Source organism: Xenia sp. Carnegie-2017, unplaced genomic scaffold (assembly GCF_021976095.1).
Source record: "Xenia sp. Carnegie-2017 unplaced genomic scaffold, XeniaSp_v1 HiC_scaffold_1, whole genome shotgun sequence".
Lineage (NCBI taxonomy): Eukaryota > Metazoa > Cnidaria > Anthozoa > Malacalcyonacea > Xeniidae > Xenia > Xenia sp. Carnegie-2017.
Genome location: NW_025813402.1, coordinates 8,409,389 through 8,426,956, shown reverse-complemented (window position 1 = coordinate 8,426,956; position 17,568 = coordinate 8,409,389). Strand labels below are relative to the sequence as shown.

The window sequence follows — 17,568 nt, the reverse complement described above, 5'->3', positions numbered from 1 at the left end:
TACATCAACTATTGCATGAACCAAATCTAAGAATCATCCTACAACAATGAGCCTATGTAAAGTCAACGATGGCACAAAATTTCACATTAAATTTAAAAGAAATACAATGATACAAATTCTATTTCTTATTAGCACTACGAATGAACCAATTACAAGTTGCGTCTGGCTGTCATCGAATCGATACCAATACTACAAATAAATATTTATTTTTATGCAAATTTTGCGAATGCTTTTTGCTGTAAATCGTTTGCATCGCTTAAAAGATGTTTTTATTCTCATGCATGTTGTGCAGCGCATATCGGCTGCCTTTATTCCAGGAAGATATCTTGGCTTTTTAACTTGTTCCCAACCACTAACATGACCCGACGTCATTTCTTAAGATAAAAGATTTTCGATTTCATTACGAAGTATTGACGTCATTTTATTGCAGTGGTCGGAAACAAATGTATTTTGCTGAAAAAATGGCGACCACGAGGAAGCGGCGCACACTTGAAGGACACTTCTGTATAATTATTATTCTGTGCCTTTAAAGTGGCGTGGCGAAAAACTTCCCGCAAAGGAAGTTTTCTGTTTTGATGGCTACTGAAACTTAACAGTTCCTTCAAAAATATTTTTTCTAATGCAGAGATGGTAATAAAAGCAAATTGACTATTGAAAAGATTGCAAATCAGAGAGAATTTTTGTTTTTAAACTAATCTTCCTATGTCTATACCAGTGATGCCAAGAGAAAATCACATAGTTTCTTCCTTGTTTTACCGTAGTCTATCAAATTCAATTTAATGGATAGTTTCCTCAATTATCAGACAGTTTATTGTCTTATTACTGGTTCACTGACTCTAATGCAAATAAGTCAAAAGATTTAGAACCCAAAGTCTTTGACTACGAGCCCCACAAACGCCAAGAGTTGAATTTTTGACGCTAGATTTTATCAACGGATATCTTGGCTCAACAAACAAAACTACAAAATTATAAAAATATTTTAAAATAAGAACCCCCTCTCACAACACTCAGCTCAGCTCTGCCCCTCGAAGAGTTTTGGCAGTTGTACAAACTATATTTCCATAGTGTAGTCTTGTCTTGTCCAAATACCAGACAAATAAAATATTATTACAAATGATAAATATCATTGATAATCATTCGAAATACCTTGTGATATGACCATATTACCACCATCGATGTGAACAGTAAACACATGGTCTCCCCTATGAAAAAAAAGAAAACAAGAATCTATACAGCCTCTTAACAGACTTTTTTATCGTTTGATATTTTTCAATAGAAACACTTACTTCTTACCTTGTGCACAATTTATTCAAAAAAAATTGAAAACAACGTGAACGAAGTCATGGACCCAACACGTGTAAGTTGTTGTCTGTTGTCACTTTGTGTATTATACCACTGCAGTTATATCACAAATTAACAGATCAGTGACAAAATGTCGGACGCATACGATGTTGTTGGAGGCTCTCTAAAATTAAAAGGTGTAAAAGATGGAGGTGTTAAGAAAAAGTACGTAAGAATATTGTACAAATCAGACTCTTTGATGATAAAAAAGCCTTAAGCTTTGTCTCGTTGACGTTAAGGCATTATATTTGTAATGTAAGGCATGTTAAAATGTCAGTTTCAAAGTGCCAACTTGAATTTGTCATTGCCTCACATAAAAATCTATTCATGGTTGACAAGTACAGTATTTCATAGTATATTAACTATTAAATGATTAAGAAAGAAGAAAAGTAAGAAACGAGAGCATGTGAAAAAAGTTGAAGCTCCTCAAAGAAATGAAGAGATTGAAGACGAAGCACAAAATATCTCAAAATCAAATGACAGGCGAACACCAGCCCAAATAGCATTTGATCGAGTGAAAGAAAAAAGAGTTGAGTATTTTAAAGACTTTTGCCAAACGCTCATTAGTGGAATGTGTTGGTAAACCTTTAAAAAAGCAAAGAAGCTATTTTGTGTGATTATCTGGCCTGTTTTCCTGGCAGCAAAAGGCATTTGTACATGGCAGTTAGGAGTTGCTTGTAAATTTGCTATTGTTATTTGTTTTATTAACAGGAATGTAGATGACATGGGAATCTAGGCTACATTTTGATAACCTGTAATTTAAATCTGAAAAATTTTGTGCAATGTTAAACATTGTTGTAATGCTATGAAAAACATGCAGGTAGTGGCCCTGTTTGCACTTTCTGAGATTTTCCCACTCTAGGTTGGTTTACTTTATCTTTTTGATGCTAAAATCAAGAAAATATCTATATTTTAAGAATATTTGAAATAGCTTGGCCATTCTTAGCTCATTTATGCTAGAGTACTTACAACAATTGTCTCAACTTCTTTGATCTAAATTCTCGCTTAAAATAGTCAGCTGATCGCATTCTGGCAAAAGCATCACAAAGTCATAAGGAAAGAGTAGCTGTAAGTTTATGTCAGTCTTTGTGTACAATGTAGATACGTATACAGTACCGACCTCGAGTAACATAACTTGACTTGCGAGTATCGAATGGCGAGTGGGCGAGTGACTCACGATGCAGTTGTGGAGAAAGAAATTTTTCCGAGTTATTTCAATTTACTCGCAAACAGCGAAATATTTTATCCACTTGCAAACCTCTCACACGCAACTGCATCGCGAGTCACTTGCCCACTCGCCATTTGATACTCGCAAGTCAAGTTATGTTACTCGAGGTCGGTACTGTACATATTTTGATTCATGCAATAACCCAGAGTTTAAATTCAACTGTAGGAATTCAATGAAAGACTGGACAAGTTAACAGAACATTATGATATACCCAAAGTCAGCTGGACCAAGTAATTTAAGTAATCATCAAAGACAATGATACCATTTGTGCTATTGTATTATTATATACTCAAGCTTGCATTTTATCTTTAACTTCAAAGATAAAACTTGTTATTCTTAAGGTTGGTAGTGCTCAGTTGTATAATAATGTTCTTTAATCCTATTGTAAAGTAGTTAAAATGTGTCATCTAATTTTAAATTAGGAGCTAAGTTTTGAATCATCAACTTAGCTCTTTCCTTGCTGTTACGAATTGTTTTAATAGTTTCTTCAATTAATGCTAATTTATCTTTCTCCGACTCATATTTTTTTTCTAAAATATGACAGTTAGATGAGGATTCCTTAAGAAGTTCTTCATTGTTGCTGTGTTCGAGCTCCAATTCTTTTATCTTTGCCTTGATGTCTGTATTTTGTTTTTCCAACTTTCTCCCTACTCTCTTTTCTTTTAAAATACTCTCTGTTATTTCCTCCATTGAATTCAATATTATATCTGCTTCATCTAAATTAGAAACGAAACATGTTATGGCTGAACATTTGCAAACAAAGTTACTTAAACATGATACCACTAACTAAGTAGTGATTTCAAATTTCCTTTACATGTTTACCTTTTTGCTATTCACCTCTACATTTAATCAAGCAAAATACATATTATATTGCTTGTTTATTACAACTCTAAAATAACTAAGCATCTCGAAACTTTCTGCACTAATCCTGGTGATTTCTCACATTACTCCTGAAAATATTTAACAACCCTTAAAAACATTGTTATGCTATATTGTATTTTGATAATGTTTTTCAAATTTTTGTGAACAGTAAAATAATGGAGAGATATTTGAGAATATTAATAAGATTGTGATCAGAGGTCTGGAGTGTGTAAATCTGACCAAGGATAACCTGATCAAAATTGGATCACTTTCATGTTCAAATACTCAGAGTGGTACAACCCTGTTTTTATAGACACTAATACCTCCCAGGGCTTCACATCTTAAATTCAAATTCTGATATTCTTCAACATATTTCCTCGTTTGCTTTTCCAGCTGCTGTAGTCTCTCTTTTTCCTGTTTCTTTCTGAAATCCTCAATAATTTGTTGCAACACAGTGTTTGGAGCTATTGAGAACACCTCTGTGTGGCATTGTGGACATTTTGAAAATTCTGTTGCACAAACTTTGCAGAATGTATGTCCACATGGGACAATGGCCATAGGCAAATGAGCCGATGCCATGAGGTTGTCACAACTGGCACATATATGGTTTGACATAAGTTTCTTATTCTTATTTCCTGAAAGATCAGTTTCTTTAGATAACAGTCTTTCCTTTTCTATCAATTGTAATTTTTCACCCACTTCATCGGCAAGGCTATCAAATGACCCTTTGTTGGAATTGTTCATGCTATATGTTATCGCATTTGGTTGTCTAATGGGTGAACTTGGTGTTCTGGTAGACTTCTGAAAGCCATCATCGAAACCTGTGACACTCGATGCAGATTTATTGAATTCATTGATTGGCGAACTTTTATTATCATGTTTATTGTTAAACTGTTTTGATGAAATTGACTTTCGATCCGATTGTCGATTGCCAACAGATTTCTTGCTGGAACTATGATAATTGTCTTTTGAAATCCATGTTAAGCTATTAGACCGAGTTGGAGTGACTTTGCCCTCTATTCTTTTTGAACCAGATATGCTTGAATTCAAGTAAAGAGAGTTTTTTAAGCCATTTGATTTTGTTTGTTTTTGTTTAGCAGATTCGCGTTCATCCATCCATTGTTTTTGTTTTTCTTTCATTCTTCGCACTTTGTCCTTGATATTTTCGTCTGCTGTACTCCTTGAATAATTCCTTGACATGTTTTATGCATCACAGCATTCTTTTAGTTGAATTTTTAAGTGTTAAAAGACTCAAATCCGAATGAAAATAGCGTTGCTAAGCGTAAACAACAACCATACAGCAACAGTCAGTCCTCCATATTGGTGGACATTGATCTACATGGACATCTGGATTCTGGACTAAAATATGGTGAAGTCAGTATAAAACGTAGAATTAGTACTTTGTAAAACTTGAATCAGTTTTGTAGTGAAGCTTTATAGTGAAAAGAAATGGTTAGATGAAATGGTAAGAATTTATTCAAAACACTAACCTGAAATTCGTATCACTTCCATTTAGTTTATAACAGTAACTAACGAACAATGTATGAAAATGAGATAATCTGGAACATAGACATTTTTATTAGATGTATTGTTACTAGTTACATGTCTGCTTTGATTTCTTTCCAATTCCATGTTCTTTCCAAAATACAGGGCATGACAAATGAAATCTTCGTATTCAGAGAAACGGCTGGAAACGGCGTGTAGAGAAATGGAAACACCAACTCCCAAGTATATTTTCCTTTATCTTTGATTTCCTGTATGAAATTGCCAACTCTCTAGTTTATTCAGTTTATGAAATCTTTAGCAATAAAATAAAAAGCAACGATATTAGGAATATAGATACTTTGTGATCATGTCGATGTCAGCAGTTTTTATCTTAGATGTAAAAGGAAAGGTACGGACTTTGCGAAGAAGGCTTTGTCTAATGATAATATACATATGGAATAATTTTTAATATGAAAGTGCAGAATTATTGCCAAAGCTTGCCTTTTTTACATGATATCATATGCGAAAAAATAATGACAATTCATGCATCTTGATGTCATACCTATAAATTCACTTCTGTTAATGGCACATTCTGTAGTAAAGTACATTGATAGTATTACTATTATTAATAGTGTTGAAGGTTTCTCACCCAAGTCTAATTATATATCTCTTCAATTTCCTCCAAATATATCATTTCAAGTTTGAGATTTAAGTTCTGCTGTGCAGTTTAGCATAAGAGCATCAGGGAGATCATGTGGTAAGTGTGAATGAAGAAGATTTATGGTTTAATGTGGAGCTTTAAATTGTGCAGCTATGAGGAGTTACAAATTTTCCAACCTGGAGGAAAGCCCATTCACATCACAAAAACACATCACTGCTACTGAGATACTTATACTTAAATTAAATCAAAATTTCCATTGAGGTTCAGATAAAACTTGTAAAAAGTATTAAGGAAATCTAATAGATTTTTTGGTATGCCACAAAAAATGTTCATTTCTCTTTACCATTTTAAACATGTGTTATAATGGACTAGAAATACCACATAGAACTAAGTATGGACTGGCAATTTGTGTGTACATGCTGTTATAGTTTTTTCTTTAAGACTATGTGTAACTGCACTTTTTAATTTGACAAAATTGATAAAATGAAGAATCAGAAAACAAATATGAAAAACTAATTTTTAGAAATTCTTTTTCTTCCCGATTGAGAAGCTGTCATTTTTTATTTTCTTTTAGGTTTTGATTTCAAGAAACTACCGTGGTGATTTAGAAATGTCTGTTGTTGAAAAGTTTTTTCCATTGGTCTTGGATCGTGAAGATGAGGGCAACTCTTCGCCCATTATAATTCATGAGAGTGCCACATTCACTTACATTAAACACAATAATCTTTACAGTAAGTTGAGTTCTTTTTCAATGTGGCTGAATTGTCTAGGTTTTGTTTGAAATGAAGTTTAATCTATCACTTTTCCTGAGCCCAAGCCCCTCCCTTAACTGCTTCATAATATTTTGTGTTTTATTTTAAAAGAAATATTTTTTATTGTCTAAAAAATTTGCTGTATGAAATTCGAATGCATTTTTGTGTAACAAATCGGCTTTAAAAGTGTTCGGCTGAGAACAGTGTATGTTAGAAGTGAGATATACCAAGAAGGGGGCAATGGGAAAGATGTAGCAAACAATGGCTGACAGAGAAATTTTTGAAGAAACAAAATTAACATCATTGAAATATTTGAAAATGTCCCACCAGACTTTGACTGCAGAACTGGCAACTCTAGAAAAGCACTGTTTATGAAGTACAAGCAACTAACATATAATCAATACATAAGAACGAAGATTATGATCAAAATTGTTTTGTGTATTGACCAGTCAAAATACTCTAGCACGTGCAACGACTTAAGACCATGATGTTCTTTCAACAACGGTAAATCATGGTGGACTATAAATACTTCCTGGACTTCGGCAAATGCTGAAGAATTCATTTACATGGTAATGATCCTAAGCTCACAGCAAACAATGAGGACGAAGAGAAACCTTATGAGCTTTGGGAATTGATGGAGTATTATCTCAGAGTCCTCGTGTGAACATAATTGAACGAATATTGAATCCCTTAGATCGTGGGATACGTAAGAAACAGAGAAAATCAGCGAGAAATCTCAGAGTTGCAGAATGCGCGTAACAACATTCCTTTTGAATTTTTCAAAACTACTCATTAGATTCCCTTCAGTATTAGCTAAAGCTCAGGAATACCTGCAAAATGTTGTGTTTCTGCATAGCATGTGTTTCAAATCTTTCTATTAATCCATCGTACCCCAATTGCCAAGTAAAATACCTCAATTGGAAAGTTTGTATTTTTCAATATCTGTTTGCAGTTGTTGCCACAACGAAGAAGAACGCGAACGTTGCTTTAATTTTTTCCTTCTTGCACAAGCTGGTGAAGGTTTGTCCTTGAAATCAGTTGTTGCTTGTATAGAGTAGAAGAATATTTGTTATCTTACTGCATTTGTTGTACTAAGCATTTCTACTGGAACACTCACATGAGAGATATTCCCATTTTAATTTGCTTTTAGAGGTTTTGTAAACTCAAAATATGAGCTTTTTTAAATACACCGTAAATTATAGTCTTGTTTTTACAAAAGCTCGTATCTTGTGTTAACGAAATGTTATTTTTCGTAGGATGTCTTTCTTGTACTTTATTACATTCTCTGCTGGTTAGCAGAGGCGTAACTAGAACGTTAATCGGGGGGGGTATGTTCATATATTCACATGTGCCCTACTGACATTTTTTGAAATTAAATTCACTTTCAAAAGAAATCAGTAGGGCAAAACATATGCACCCCCACCACGATTAACGTTCTAGTTACGCCTCTGCTGGTAAGTAAAGGTTTTTAATGGGGGGTTTCCATGCATTTTAGGTATTTATGGAGTACTTTAAAGAGATGGAGGAAGAAAGTATCAGAGATAATTTCGTTATCATATACGAGCTTATGGATGAACTTATGGATTTTGGCTATCCTCAGTTCACTGAGAGCAAGATATTACAGGAGTATGTTTCCAGCTCAGCCGACCTGATTCAGCGTTAAATAATAATCATAGATACAGAATTTTTTTGCGCATGCTAATCCTGTCATTTAAAGCTGATTACCTTGCAAGGAATACGTAAAACGATATAATATTTTAGACTGTTTGCGAGTATGTTTTTGTATTTCAACTAAGTTACCACTTCTATAGTCTAAATTTTGTAAATTATACTGTGCTTATATTCACCTAACATTCGTTTATGTTCATCATACCTCACGGAGTGAAAGCAGTTCTAGCCTGTTCTGTTTTCTCTTTAGATATATCACTCAAGAAGGGCATAAGCTTGAGGTGGCTCCTCGTCCGCCTGAGGCATTAACCAATGCGGTGTCTTGGAGAGGACAAGGAATCAAGTACAGAAAAAATGAAGTGTTTTTGGATGTTGTTGAATCTGTTAATTTACTGGTAAATATTTGCAATTAAATTATCGAATTATTTCTTTCGTAATTTACCAAACTCTTACAAACGTAGAACGCGTGTTTAGTAGTTGACGAAATAAAAAATTTGTTTTTCGTGCAAAGATTCGAATGTTTTTGATATGGTTGGTAATATGTTAGTTCTGCTGACATTGAGGTTTTCTTGCTTTAGGTAAATTCAAACGGTAATGTCCTTCAGAGTGAAATAATAGGCGCAGTAAAGCTTAGATGCTATCTTTCGGGAATGCCAGAACTAAGACTTGGTCTCAATGACAAAGTGCTGTTTGAAAACACCGGAAGTAAGTTGTCTAAGCTTTTACGATATCATTGCTTAGTTCTAATACAATTTTGATTGCTTTCATGTTCATTTGTTTCTACATGAAAAATTCGCTTTCGCGTTGAAAATTGTCGCTGTTTTAAATGATAGACATAAGGCAATAACAAAAAATTTATTCAATCTTTCTGGCGTTTGGTACTTTGTTGTTTATGCATTTTCTTCACTTTTGGCCAAATGCTTCGATAGGAGCCGCTATCGTCTATTAAAATCCTTTCACTAAGAAGTTCTGCGATTGGTCAGTTGCGTCCTTTTCTTGTAAATTGGTTTCGAGGTCGTCCATTTGCTACGTTGTACTCTAAATTTTCAGAATTTGAACATCTATCCCCTTCACTTTTAGAGAAATGTACAATATTTGACAATCCTCTTTTCCCCTTCGTACGCAAATGTACTTCTCAGCTTCAGATGTGTACGTATCTTACAGTCGACCAGAGTAAACTCTAACCTCCGCCGGAAATAGATTTTTATATTTACAACCAATGATCAATTGATGCTAACCTTCATAATTTCTGGTGCAGGTGAAACCATTGTTATGCCTAACATGTATGTATAGTATACTTACTGGGCATCAAAATTTTATTCCAAAATATCATTCGCACGAAACAATATATTAGCTCCCAACCCCCTCTGTGTTGTACACAATTGTACACATGGATCATACCCCACCACCCCTTTCTTTGCATACGTACTAAACGGACGATTCTCTCCAGTCCAGTTGTGCTTATCAAGTCTATGTTTTTAGGAGGTAAAAGTAAGGCTGTTGAACTTGAGGATGTCAAATTTCATCAGTGTGTTCGATTGTCCAGATTTGATAATGATCGAACCATTTCCTTCATTCCACCTGACGGAGAATTCGAGTTGATGTCTTATCGTCTCAACACACATGTAAGTTTGTTTGTAGGGTTCGTTTGACGTGTTTTTATACGGTTTAACTACATTTTGTGCTCGATTGAAACAATGTGTACATAAGCTTTTTCAGTACAAAATACTGATGCCGGTAACTGCATCCAAAGATTTTTCACTTAAATACGCACTTCAATAGCATATAAACTACATACCATGGCTCAGTGGTGGGAAAAACCTATTTCTATTTGCACGATGCGTTAACCTTTCGATATTATGTATTTTAAGGTGAAGCCTCTGATTTGGATTGAATCTGTCATCGAAAAGCACTCCCATAGTCGAGTGGAGTACATGATCAAAGTGAGTATTAAAGTTAGCTTAACACACGAGTCTGCGATGAATAATACGGTAAAAACGATTGTATGTTACATGACCGTAATGAAAACAGTAAATAACACGTATATGCTTTTACTGTGTATTTCATGTCTTAGCACTTTCTTATTTTCTAACCTTGTATATCGTTCTTACGTACATTCATTCATTTAGGCCAAAAGTCAATTCAAGCGACGTTCCACGGCAAACAATGTCGAAATTCAAATTCCAGTGCCAGCCGATGCAGACTCGCCAAAGTTTAAGGTAAACTCGATTAAAATTTACAAGACAACATTAGTGAAGAGGCTAGTAAGGTTTGACTTTTTAAGATGACGAGTGGAAATTGTCTCTGCATTCGTACATTTTTCGACCTACTTTTCCTCGTGAAAAATCTGCTAAAAGTTTCGTTAGATAATTATTCGAATTTATTCTTGTGTTCGTTGTAAAACCTGGATCACGCATGTAACGCAAAAACCGCTGATTTTCATGACTTTGAGGATTTATGCATGTGATGCAGACATGCTGCTAAAAACTCATCGATACATTTGTGTCTGATTGTTTATGTACAAATTGGGTCTGGTATAGTAACGGAGCGATAAAGAATTGTGGCCTATTAACTTAGATACTTATTAATGATCCCCACGTCTCCATTTTTTCTCTTCTTTACTACTGAAACAATACTATAAAACGTTTCGTTTGATATTATACGTATATATTGATTGATGCAAACGTAGATTTGATCTTTGAGCTGGTACGTGTTGGTCATTCGATGTGATTTAAATGACATTGAAGTAAAGAGCATTTATGAACATGATTGTTATTATATTCATTTTTTCGTCAATTGTACTAAGTTTACCATAAAAAAGTTTAAATGTCTGCTGTCTGCTCATTTGATTGTGTTCGATCATTCTCTTCAAATCAATGTTTTTTGTAGACAACAGTTGGAACTGTTAAGTATGCTCCCGAAACTAACATCATCTTATGGAACATTAAATCATTTCCAGTAAGTGAAGCATTGGGATTGCTGTCCTGTTTTATCGAGAGAAGTGCTAACTTAAGTTTCATCACGCTGTTGTTTCGCAACACCCTCACAAGCACATCTCTACGCTCCAGTCTCTCTCTCACATCTCTACGCTCCAGTTTCTCTCTCACATCTCTACGCTCCAGTTTCTCTCTCATATCTTTACGCTCCAGTTTCTCTCTCACATCTCTACGCTCCAATTTCTCTCTCACATCTTTCTCAGTCTCTCTCTCTCTTGCTCAGTTTCTCTCTCACAGTCTCTCTCACATCTTTAAGCTCCAGTTTCTCTCTCGCATCTCTACGCTCCAGTTTCTCTCTCACATCTCTTCGCTCCAGTCTCTCATTAACATCTCAACGGTCCAGTCTCTTTCTCACATCTCTACGCTCCACTCACCATCGCACATCTCTACGCTCCAGCCTTTTTCACATGTCCACGCTCCAATTTTTGTGGTTGAGGTTTCGGAGTTCTGATCAATATCAAGCTCAACGACGGATTTGTATTCCTTCGAGCCGACACTAAAAAGAGTTTAACATTTCGTTTTGCATTTTAGGGTGGAAAAGAATACTTGATGCGAGCGCATTTTGGACTGCCAAGTGTTGAAGCTGGTACTGATTTATTTATTGCGAAAATGACTGAGTGACAACACTTGTATTTTGATCGACACTCTGGCAAATTTGGGCTCCCCCCACCACACATTTGCATTATAACTACAGTAATTTTTAACGATAGCATGTGTGTGTTTTCAGAGGAGTCGCAGGGTAACCCACCAATCAAAGTGAAATTTGAAATTCCCTACTTTACCGTATCTGGAATACAGGTAATTACAGCAATGAGCAGTTCAAAGGAATTGTTCCCATTAGCGTTGGTTTATATACACCTGCCCATGTACATACAAACTTAACAAATATGAATTATCGTGTGAAATTTATTTTTTATGATCCCGTCTTAACTTCGTAGATATGTTTTGTTTCTAATGTCTTAAGCATGGGTTAGTTTATATCTGCTACATGTTTGATTATTAGTACGTTTCCGATTGTAATACAAAAGCAATACAACAGTCTCTAGTTCGTCAGAAAAAAATAATTACATAATTCGTCTAACTATAGATGGTTTGCATGTTACATCACGGTTGCCATGTTGGTTGAATTTAACAAAGAATATTTTTTTTATTTGCAATTCAAATTTCAACCAACGCGGCGTATATCTCTTTGTCTTTTGACTCTTTGGGGAATGGTTGAAATTCACCTATAGGATGAACTATAGAAAAATGAAGTGTATTCTGGTTCGCTTATTCGTATATTTTACCCGCAAAATGTTGATTCCATGAGACATGATGTGAGAGAAATAAGAATTGCAGTATTGTTTTTATGGTCTTCCTATTTTGAATCTTTTAAGGTTCGATACCTCAAAATTATCGAAAAGAGTGGCTATCAAGCCCTGCCATGGGTGCGCTATATTACACAAAATGGAGGTGAGCAATACACTTTCATCATTAGAAAAATGTTGCAAAAGTTTTCCATTTTTAATTTCTATCGGTCTCGAGTGCTTCACAAAATCTGATAGTTGCAATGAAACATCAGGTTTTATAGTTGTCCTTCCTCCTTGGTGGGTTAGATGGGGGCGATATGGGACTACGTATAATGGGTTTAACAGATGACGACATCAGTGGGAGATGTTAATTTTAATAATTCGAATTGAATTTTAGATTACCAATTGCGTACTACGTGAAGAACTTCGAAAATCAAAATGACAATCACAATCGGTTTATTGAAAGGTGAACAATGCGTTTACCTATACTAATGTAGGCTGGCGAATTAAGCAATGAACTTTTTTTGCCATCTATGAATAGTTGACTGCCATAATACTCAAAAAAGATTTGTTTTGTACCTTAGGAAACTTGTTACACGGGGGGGGAGGGGTGGCTTGAACATGGTTCATGAAAATGACAATATTATTTTTTTGCGTTCATTACGAATTCAGAAGCAGGTTACGTAAACAAGCCTACAAATACAACAGGTTACGTACAAGAAAGTAGCCAGTGATATGCTTATCGAAGTGTTTTACAGCCATTTGCAATTGACCGTGTGGCGTCCATAAATTAAACGTTTGTTATAGTTTCAAAACTTGACGTTACGTCTAAATCTAAGTCATTGTTGCTGAGGCGTACACGCGTTAAGCTATGGAAAATGTTGTTTTTATTTAATAAACAAACGTGACATGTTGAAATGTAGCAAGTATGGAAAGACATTTGAAAACATTAAACTCTATCGTTAGTATAAAACTTTAAATTGATATTGGCGAGACATAGTGTGTGTTTTTCGTAGACTCGGAGAGCAACATTTGTTGTTAACCATTGGTCCTTAGCAACAATCAGATAGCTGTATTGTGACATTAAGTTAGACGTTAGTAACGTCAATTTTTGAAACTATAGCAAACGTTTAATTTATGCACGACGACGCGTCAATTGCAAATGGCTGTAGCATTTTCGATTCAGCAACAAATTTGGGAAAGTGTGCAACGCAACTCAAGAAAAAAAGCGTTGTGAAGTTTCCACCTTGTTTTTCCAAATTTGCTTTGAGATGGCGTTGAAATTTGTGCCCGAATATAACTATATGCAGAAAGCAGGTTTTTGGGTAAGAAGGGGGGGGGTACTTTTATTTAAAAACTAAGTCCAATGCAATGTGAATAAGAACGCCGTCTCATAATTGATGGACATTTGTCTGCAATCGAACGTCGGAAAGTAATTCTTCAGTTGCAAATTTGTACAAACTTTTGTTTAGTTTTTGCGCAGTCTCCAATTGCTCTTTTAGTTGAGTTTTACTCAAGTTTTTCTTTCCGCCTTCGTGATCATGATCATCACAGTGCTAAAACAGATAAAAGGCTGTGTAAGCTGTGAATAACTGCAAAAGAAAAACGATTGAAACAGTTGTTATTCAAAGCACCCACCTCTTTTATCATGTTGTCACACAGGTCCCGTTCATTGTTTTCCAATCTTTTCAAAGCCTGAATCGGTTTTAAGATACTTCATTATTCATTCTTACGTATAAATTGAAGGCGTAATAGTCACACGTCGTTTAGAGTATCTTTAAATCTCATAATTCATGACATCGGGTGTGCTTTTGTCCTGCGACTTCATGCATAGAGGAAACGCGTCTCAATTAAAACCCTTTGGAATCACTTAGTTTTGGGGAAGTATAGCGCGGAAACGCCATCCTTACTACATTCAACAAACCGCTAAACACAAAATTTTACAAAAATTTTAGCTGATAATTATCATCCCATAGTACGCACTAGACGACAAACATCTTGTGTGTCTATTTACAATATCCCCTCTTACCTTAAAAGAGTTTAATCTAACAGGAACATTGTCCTGTACAGAACTTGAGTCGTGTAAACAACGCTTGAATGAACCCAAAATTGGGAGGCTCGTTTTCGTCAATTTTACGTCAAAATTTCGATGTCGAGGACGGATTTGCACATTCTCCACGCTGCCTTAAAAAAAGGCATATATGTTTATGTTTATGTTGGTTTTGTTACACGGGCCCAACTTCATCAGAAATTTTCAAATGATGTTTTTTTTCTTCTGCCAAGCTTTCATGGCAGAGACTTTCGAATGTTAGTGGTGCACGAAAGCACTAACAATAAATTAAAAGCGTGGACCATGCAAGCATGAACAATTACTAGGTACTCCGTGAACCATGATTAATACCCTACGTATGTATCGGTGTTTTCGTCATTCCTTTCAATTATCTACGAATCACAATCTCTAGGCAAAATTTCTGTGATTGTATATCAGAATACTGAAGTGAGTAGATATACGATTACATATTTACAAACCTCTGTGTTGTAAGACACGTAGACATTGTCGACTGGGTACATCCCAAACTCTAGCAGTACAATCCTTTGACCCTGACAGCAGTGTTAGGCCATCCATTGACACGGAAATACTTGTAACTTGCATGCTTTTGCAACAAGGATAAATCGATGCTCATGTTCATAGGTAATCGATGTAATAGTTTTTTGAATATGAAATAATCTAGCATTTTATTTAATCAAGTTTCATACCTGTGGCCAACGAAACATTGTGTTTCATTATGTTCACTTAGACCAGCTCTAACGAATGCCTGAATTGGATAAAAGAAGTAGCGACCAGTTTTTTTGTGGGACGCGAAAATTCTGATGTACTTCCTCACTCTATTTCCTAAGTGCTTAAATATTGTTGCTGGTAGCATTATGCATTTAAAATATGGTAAAGTAATGTTACGTTAGTGGCATCAGCAGTAGTTTACTTGTGGTGGGGGGCAGAGTAAACAAGCTAAAGGACAATTTTTGAAAGGGCGGGCACACTAAAATATGTGCTATGGCGATGGAATAGAAAATTGAACGTAGTAAAAGCTCACCTCTGCAGTATGATATTTTTCAAAAGTAAATCACAACATTAATATAAATGTTATCACCTATCATAGTGAACATATCCAGTATCAATTATCAAATCACTTGCACAATATGCCAATTTTTAACAAAAAATGATTAATTTCAGTTTCGACTTAATTTCAAGTGCTATGTTGCAAAAAGTCATAAAATCAAAAAGGGGGGAACCTTTGCATGGAACAAAAAAATATTTGGGAGCACTGCCCCCTTCCCAGGCCTCCCATAGCAACAGAACTGCTCATAGTACACTATGTATATTGAAAAACATTCTCAAACATACTTGGGAAAATAAATTGGTGGCATAGATTTTGCCATTAAATCCTCCTGCAAACAGTCTATATTCTGCAGCATCCATGATCACAGACAAGATGGCAACATCAAAAGTGAATGAACGAAGAAGTTTACCACTGGAAAGACTCCAAAGCTGGAAAATAATCATCATATTTGTTTTAATTATCAACTTAAGTATATGAGATAAATACATGAAATTATAACTGAACATGCCCAACATTAAAATGTGACAAGCTTGAGGGCAAACCATGAAAAACAAGTAGCAAAAATTCCAACAATGATCAAATTGCTGACTTTCAATAGTTTTTCAGACTAACAAAACAATCCTAATGTTGTTCTACCTTGCAAGTGTGATCAAGAGATGAAGTTACCACATTCGCATGTTTTCCTCCTCTACCCACATGAATGGATGTAATTGGTAAAGAATGTTCAGACCAAGTATATTTAGGGGTGATATTTTCCACTTCCAAAACACCAGTTGGTAATATGCTGTAATAAAGTAAATGGTTTGAACCCGGCACCATTTACAGCATATTACAAACATGTAATATGCTGTAAATGGTCAAAATTGTGTGACGTATAACCAAATTTCCGAAGAGATAAAGGGTACATGTGCATGCATGTAAATGAATATCCCATGTATACTGCATATGCTTGCTACCAATATAGAAGAACTTTCATAAAGCTTTGTGTATCTCTATCTAAAAGGAATGCATGAAAAAATTGCTTACCTAACTAAAGACCATATTGAGACTAGATTATCATCAGCACCCGAAATAAGATAAGAGCCATCATCTGTGAACTTCAAGCAGGTGATTGGCTGAAAATGTCTTGAGAGCATGCCTAACAGATTTCCTGTAGTAACCTATGTATACATGATGGATATTGCCACACAGATGATCCTACATACAGAAAGCAAAATAACTTGGTAGTCACCTGCCAGATATAGATTGTTTCAGAGCTGGCTGCAGCACAATATGCACCACTAGGAGAAAATGCCAAAGCGGTTATATTTGCTGGAGAGGTCATCTTGCGATGCATTTGCTCCTGAAAATGATGTATAAATATAGGTTCACCATTTATAAGTTAAACTTCCCATTCCTCAATAGTCACAAAAATTCTTGACAAATAGACAGCAAACACCATCATCTGACATTTTAACCAATTATGAAATACTCATAGATTTAAGGTGGCAGTGTGATTGGTGTGAGCAATTCATTTGTGGTTGAATTTAGACAGGCGAACTGCCTTATATTTCTAGCCTTTGACAACCAGCCCTATAACTGATATGTTGACGTTACATGTAAATACACTATAATAAATGGGTGTCTGGAAGGGTTGGGTCGGTGGTGTTGTGTTGTGTTATTAAACTGGTGTTAGCTGTCATCAATCAAACCTTGTTCAATACAGGGCTAACGTACCTTACTAACATCCCAGACGTGCAAGAAAGGCTTATTTACTTGCGAAGCAACTATAAAACTATTGAATAACATAGTCAAGCAATTTCTTGGGCAAACTCCTTGCTTATAAGCCCTTAATTGCATCCAACTTGACGTTTCCCAGCACAAAACGCATGCGCTTTCGAAACTGCTGTCTGTTGTCAACGCAATTTCAATGGACATTTTCTTCTTCTGAATTTCTTGATGGTTTCGACAAGCGATAGAAAAATGAACATCAGTTGTATATTTAGTAAAGTGAATGATCTAACACGTGCTGGTCAATTCATTTCAATTGTTGTGCTAACTGGCCTTTTTTCATACATCAAAATTTCTTCTTTATGTACTTATTCTGCATTAGCCAATCACGATAATCCCCTTCCACCTGTTTATCGTGGTCGTAAATGGAACCACTCCACCAAATATGTTTGTCATCA

General features: G+C 35.3%; 4 protein-coding genes and 1 long non-coding RNA gene across 7 annotated transcripts; 2 read left to right on the top strand and 3 right to left on the bottom strand.

Moving 5' to 3' along the window:
* Positions 1-609: 609 nt before the first annotated feature.
* Positions 610-1,370, bottom strand: LOC124438262. The gene is made up of 3 exons (XR_006946031.1): positions 1,294-1,370; positions 1,147-1,202; positions 610-958 (listed from the first exon to the last, which is right to left on the bottom strand). It is a non-coding gene; the product is annotated as an uncharacterized LOC124438262 (long non-coding RNA).
* Positions 1,344-3,035, top strand: LOC124438123 (protein FAM32A-like). Of its 2 annotated transcripts, XM_046988150.1 has the most exons (4): positions 1,371-1,506; positions 1,720-1,870; positions 2,356-2,409; positions 2,735-3,035. In XM_046988150.1, the coding sequence occupies exons 1-4, from the start codon at positions 1,433-1,435 to the stop codon at positions 2,801-2,803; spliced, it is 348 nt and encodes a 115-aa protein (XP_046844106.1). In that variant the 5' UTR covers positions 1,371-1,432; the 3' UTR covers positions 2,804-3,035. The 2 variants fall into 2 exon arrangements, with proteins under 2 accessions (XP_046844167.1, XP_046844106.1); XM_046988211.1 differs by lacking the exon at positions 2,356-2,409 and having other exon boundaries at positions 1,344-1,506.
* On the bottom strand, positions 2,829-5,126 carry LOC124437965 (E3 ubiquitin-protein ligase CHFR-like). 2 transcript variants are annotated; one of them, XM_046987991.1, is made up of 3 exons: positions 4,921-5,126; positions 3,754-4,789; positions 2,829-3,285 (listed from the first exon to the last, which is right to left on the bottom strand). In XM_046987991.1, the coding sequence occupies exons 2-3, from the start codon at positions 4,628-4,630 to the stop codon at positions 2,963-2,965; spliced, it is 1,200 nt and encodes a 399-aa protein (XP_046843947.1). In that variant the 5' UTR covers positions 4,631-4,789; positions 4,921-5,126; the 3' UTR covers positions 2,829-2,962. The 2 variants fall into 2 exon arrangements, with proteins under 2 accessions (XP_046843947.1, XP_046844004.1); XM_046988048.1 differs by having other exon boundaries at positions 3,754-4,784.
* A 57-nt stretch (positions 5,127-5,183) lies between these two features.
* Positions 5,184-12,948, top strand: LOC124437889 (AP-1 complex subunit mu-1-like). Its single transcript, XM_046987880.1, has 14 exons — positions 5,184-5,324; positions 6,151-6,307; positions 7,281-7,348; positions 7,824-7,954; positions 8,247-8,391; positions 8,575-8,701; positions 9,479-9,621; positions 9,868-9,939; positions 10,126-10,215; positions 10,886-10,954; positions 11,524-11,578; positions 11,720-11,790; positions 12,369-12,444; positions 12,679-12,948. The coding sequence occupies exons 1-14, from the start codon at positions 5,283-5,285 to the stop codon at positions 12,699-12,701; spliced, it is 1,269 nt and encodes a 422-aa protein (XP_046843836.1). The 5' UTR covers positions 5,184-5,282; the 3' UTR covers positions 12,702-12,948.
* Positions 12,949-13,599: 651 nt separating this feature from the next.
* LOC124437809 (WD repeat-containing protein 18-like) lies at positions 13,600-17,425 on the bottom strand. The gene is made up of 10 exons (XM_046987769.1): positions 17,117-17,425; positions 16,632-16,742; positions 16,427-16,560; positions 16,037-16,184; positions 15,685-15,828; positions 15,039-15,097; positions 14,811-14,935; positions 14,311-14,465; positions 13,920-13,976; positions 13,600-13,837 (listed from the first exon to the last, which is right to left on the bottom strand). Exons 1-10 carry the CDS (start codon positions 17,315-17,317, stop codon positions 13,673-13,675), a joined length of 1,299 nt encoding a protein of 432 aa, XP_046843725.1. The 5' UTR covers positions 17,318-17,425; the 3' UTR covers positions 13,600-13,672.
* Positions 17,426-17,568: the final 143 nt, after the last annotated feature.

Bases quoted from the DNA above. Each gene is read 5' to 3' on its own strand.
- LOC124438123 (XM_046988150.1), top strand. From the start codon at position 1,433: ATGTCGGACGCATACGATGTTGTTGGAGGCTCTCTAAAATTAAAAGGT. The intron at 1,507-1,719 runs GTACGTAAGAAT...TAAATGATTAAG, and splicing joins GATGGAGGTGTTAAGAAAAA to AAAGAAGAAAAGTAAGAAAC. The intron at 1,871-2,355 runs GTTGAGTATTTT...CGCTTAAAATAG, and splicing joins ATCGAGTGAAAGAAAAAAGA to TCAGCTGATCGCATTCTGGC.
- LOC124437965 (XM_046987991.1), bottom strand. From the start codon at position 4,630: ATGTCAAGGAATTATTCAAGGAGTACAGCAGACGAAAATATCAAGGAC. The intron at 3,286-3,753 runs GTATTAGTGTCT...TTTCTAATTTAG, and splicing joins AAGATGTGAAGCCCTGGGAG to ATGAAGCAGATATAATATTG.
- LOC124437889 (XM_046987880.1), top strand. From the start codon at position 5,283: ATGTCGATGTCAGCAGTTTTTATCTTAGATGTAAAAGGAAAG. The intron at 9,622-9,867 runs GTAAGTTTGTTT...ATGTATTTTAAG, and splicing joins CTTATCGTCTCAACACACAT to GTGAAGCCTCTGATTTGGAT. The intron at 10,955-11,523 runs GTAAGTGAAGCA...TTTGCATTTTAG, and splicing joins GGAACATTAAATCATTTCCA to GGTGGAAAAGAATACTTGAT.
- LOC124437809 (XM_046987769.1), bottom strand. From the start codon at position 17,317: ATGTCCATTGAAATTGCGTTGACAACAGACAGCAGTTTCGAAAGCGCA. The intron at 16,185-16,426 runs GTAAGCAATTTT...ACTTTATTACAG, and splicing joins TCAATATGGTCTTTAGTTAG to CATATTACCAACTGGTGTTT. The intron at 15,098-15,684 runs GTATGTTTGAGA...TATCCAATTCAG, and splicing joins CCACCAATTTATTTTCCCAA to GCATTCGTTAGAGCTGGTCT.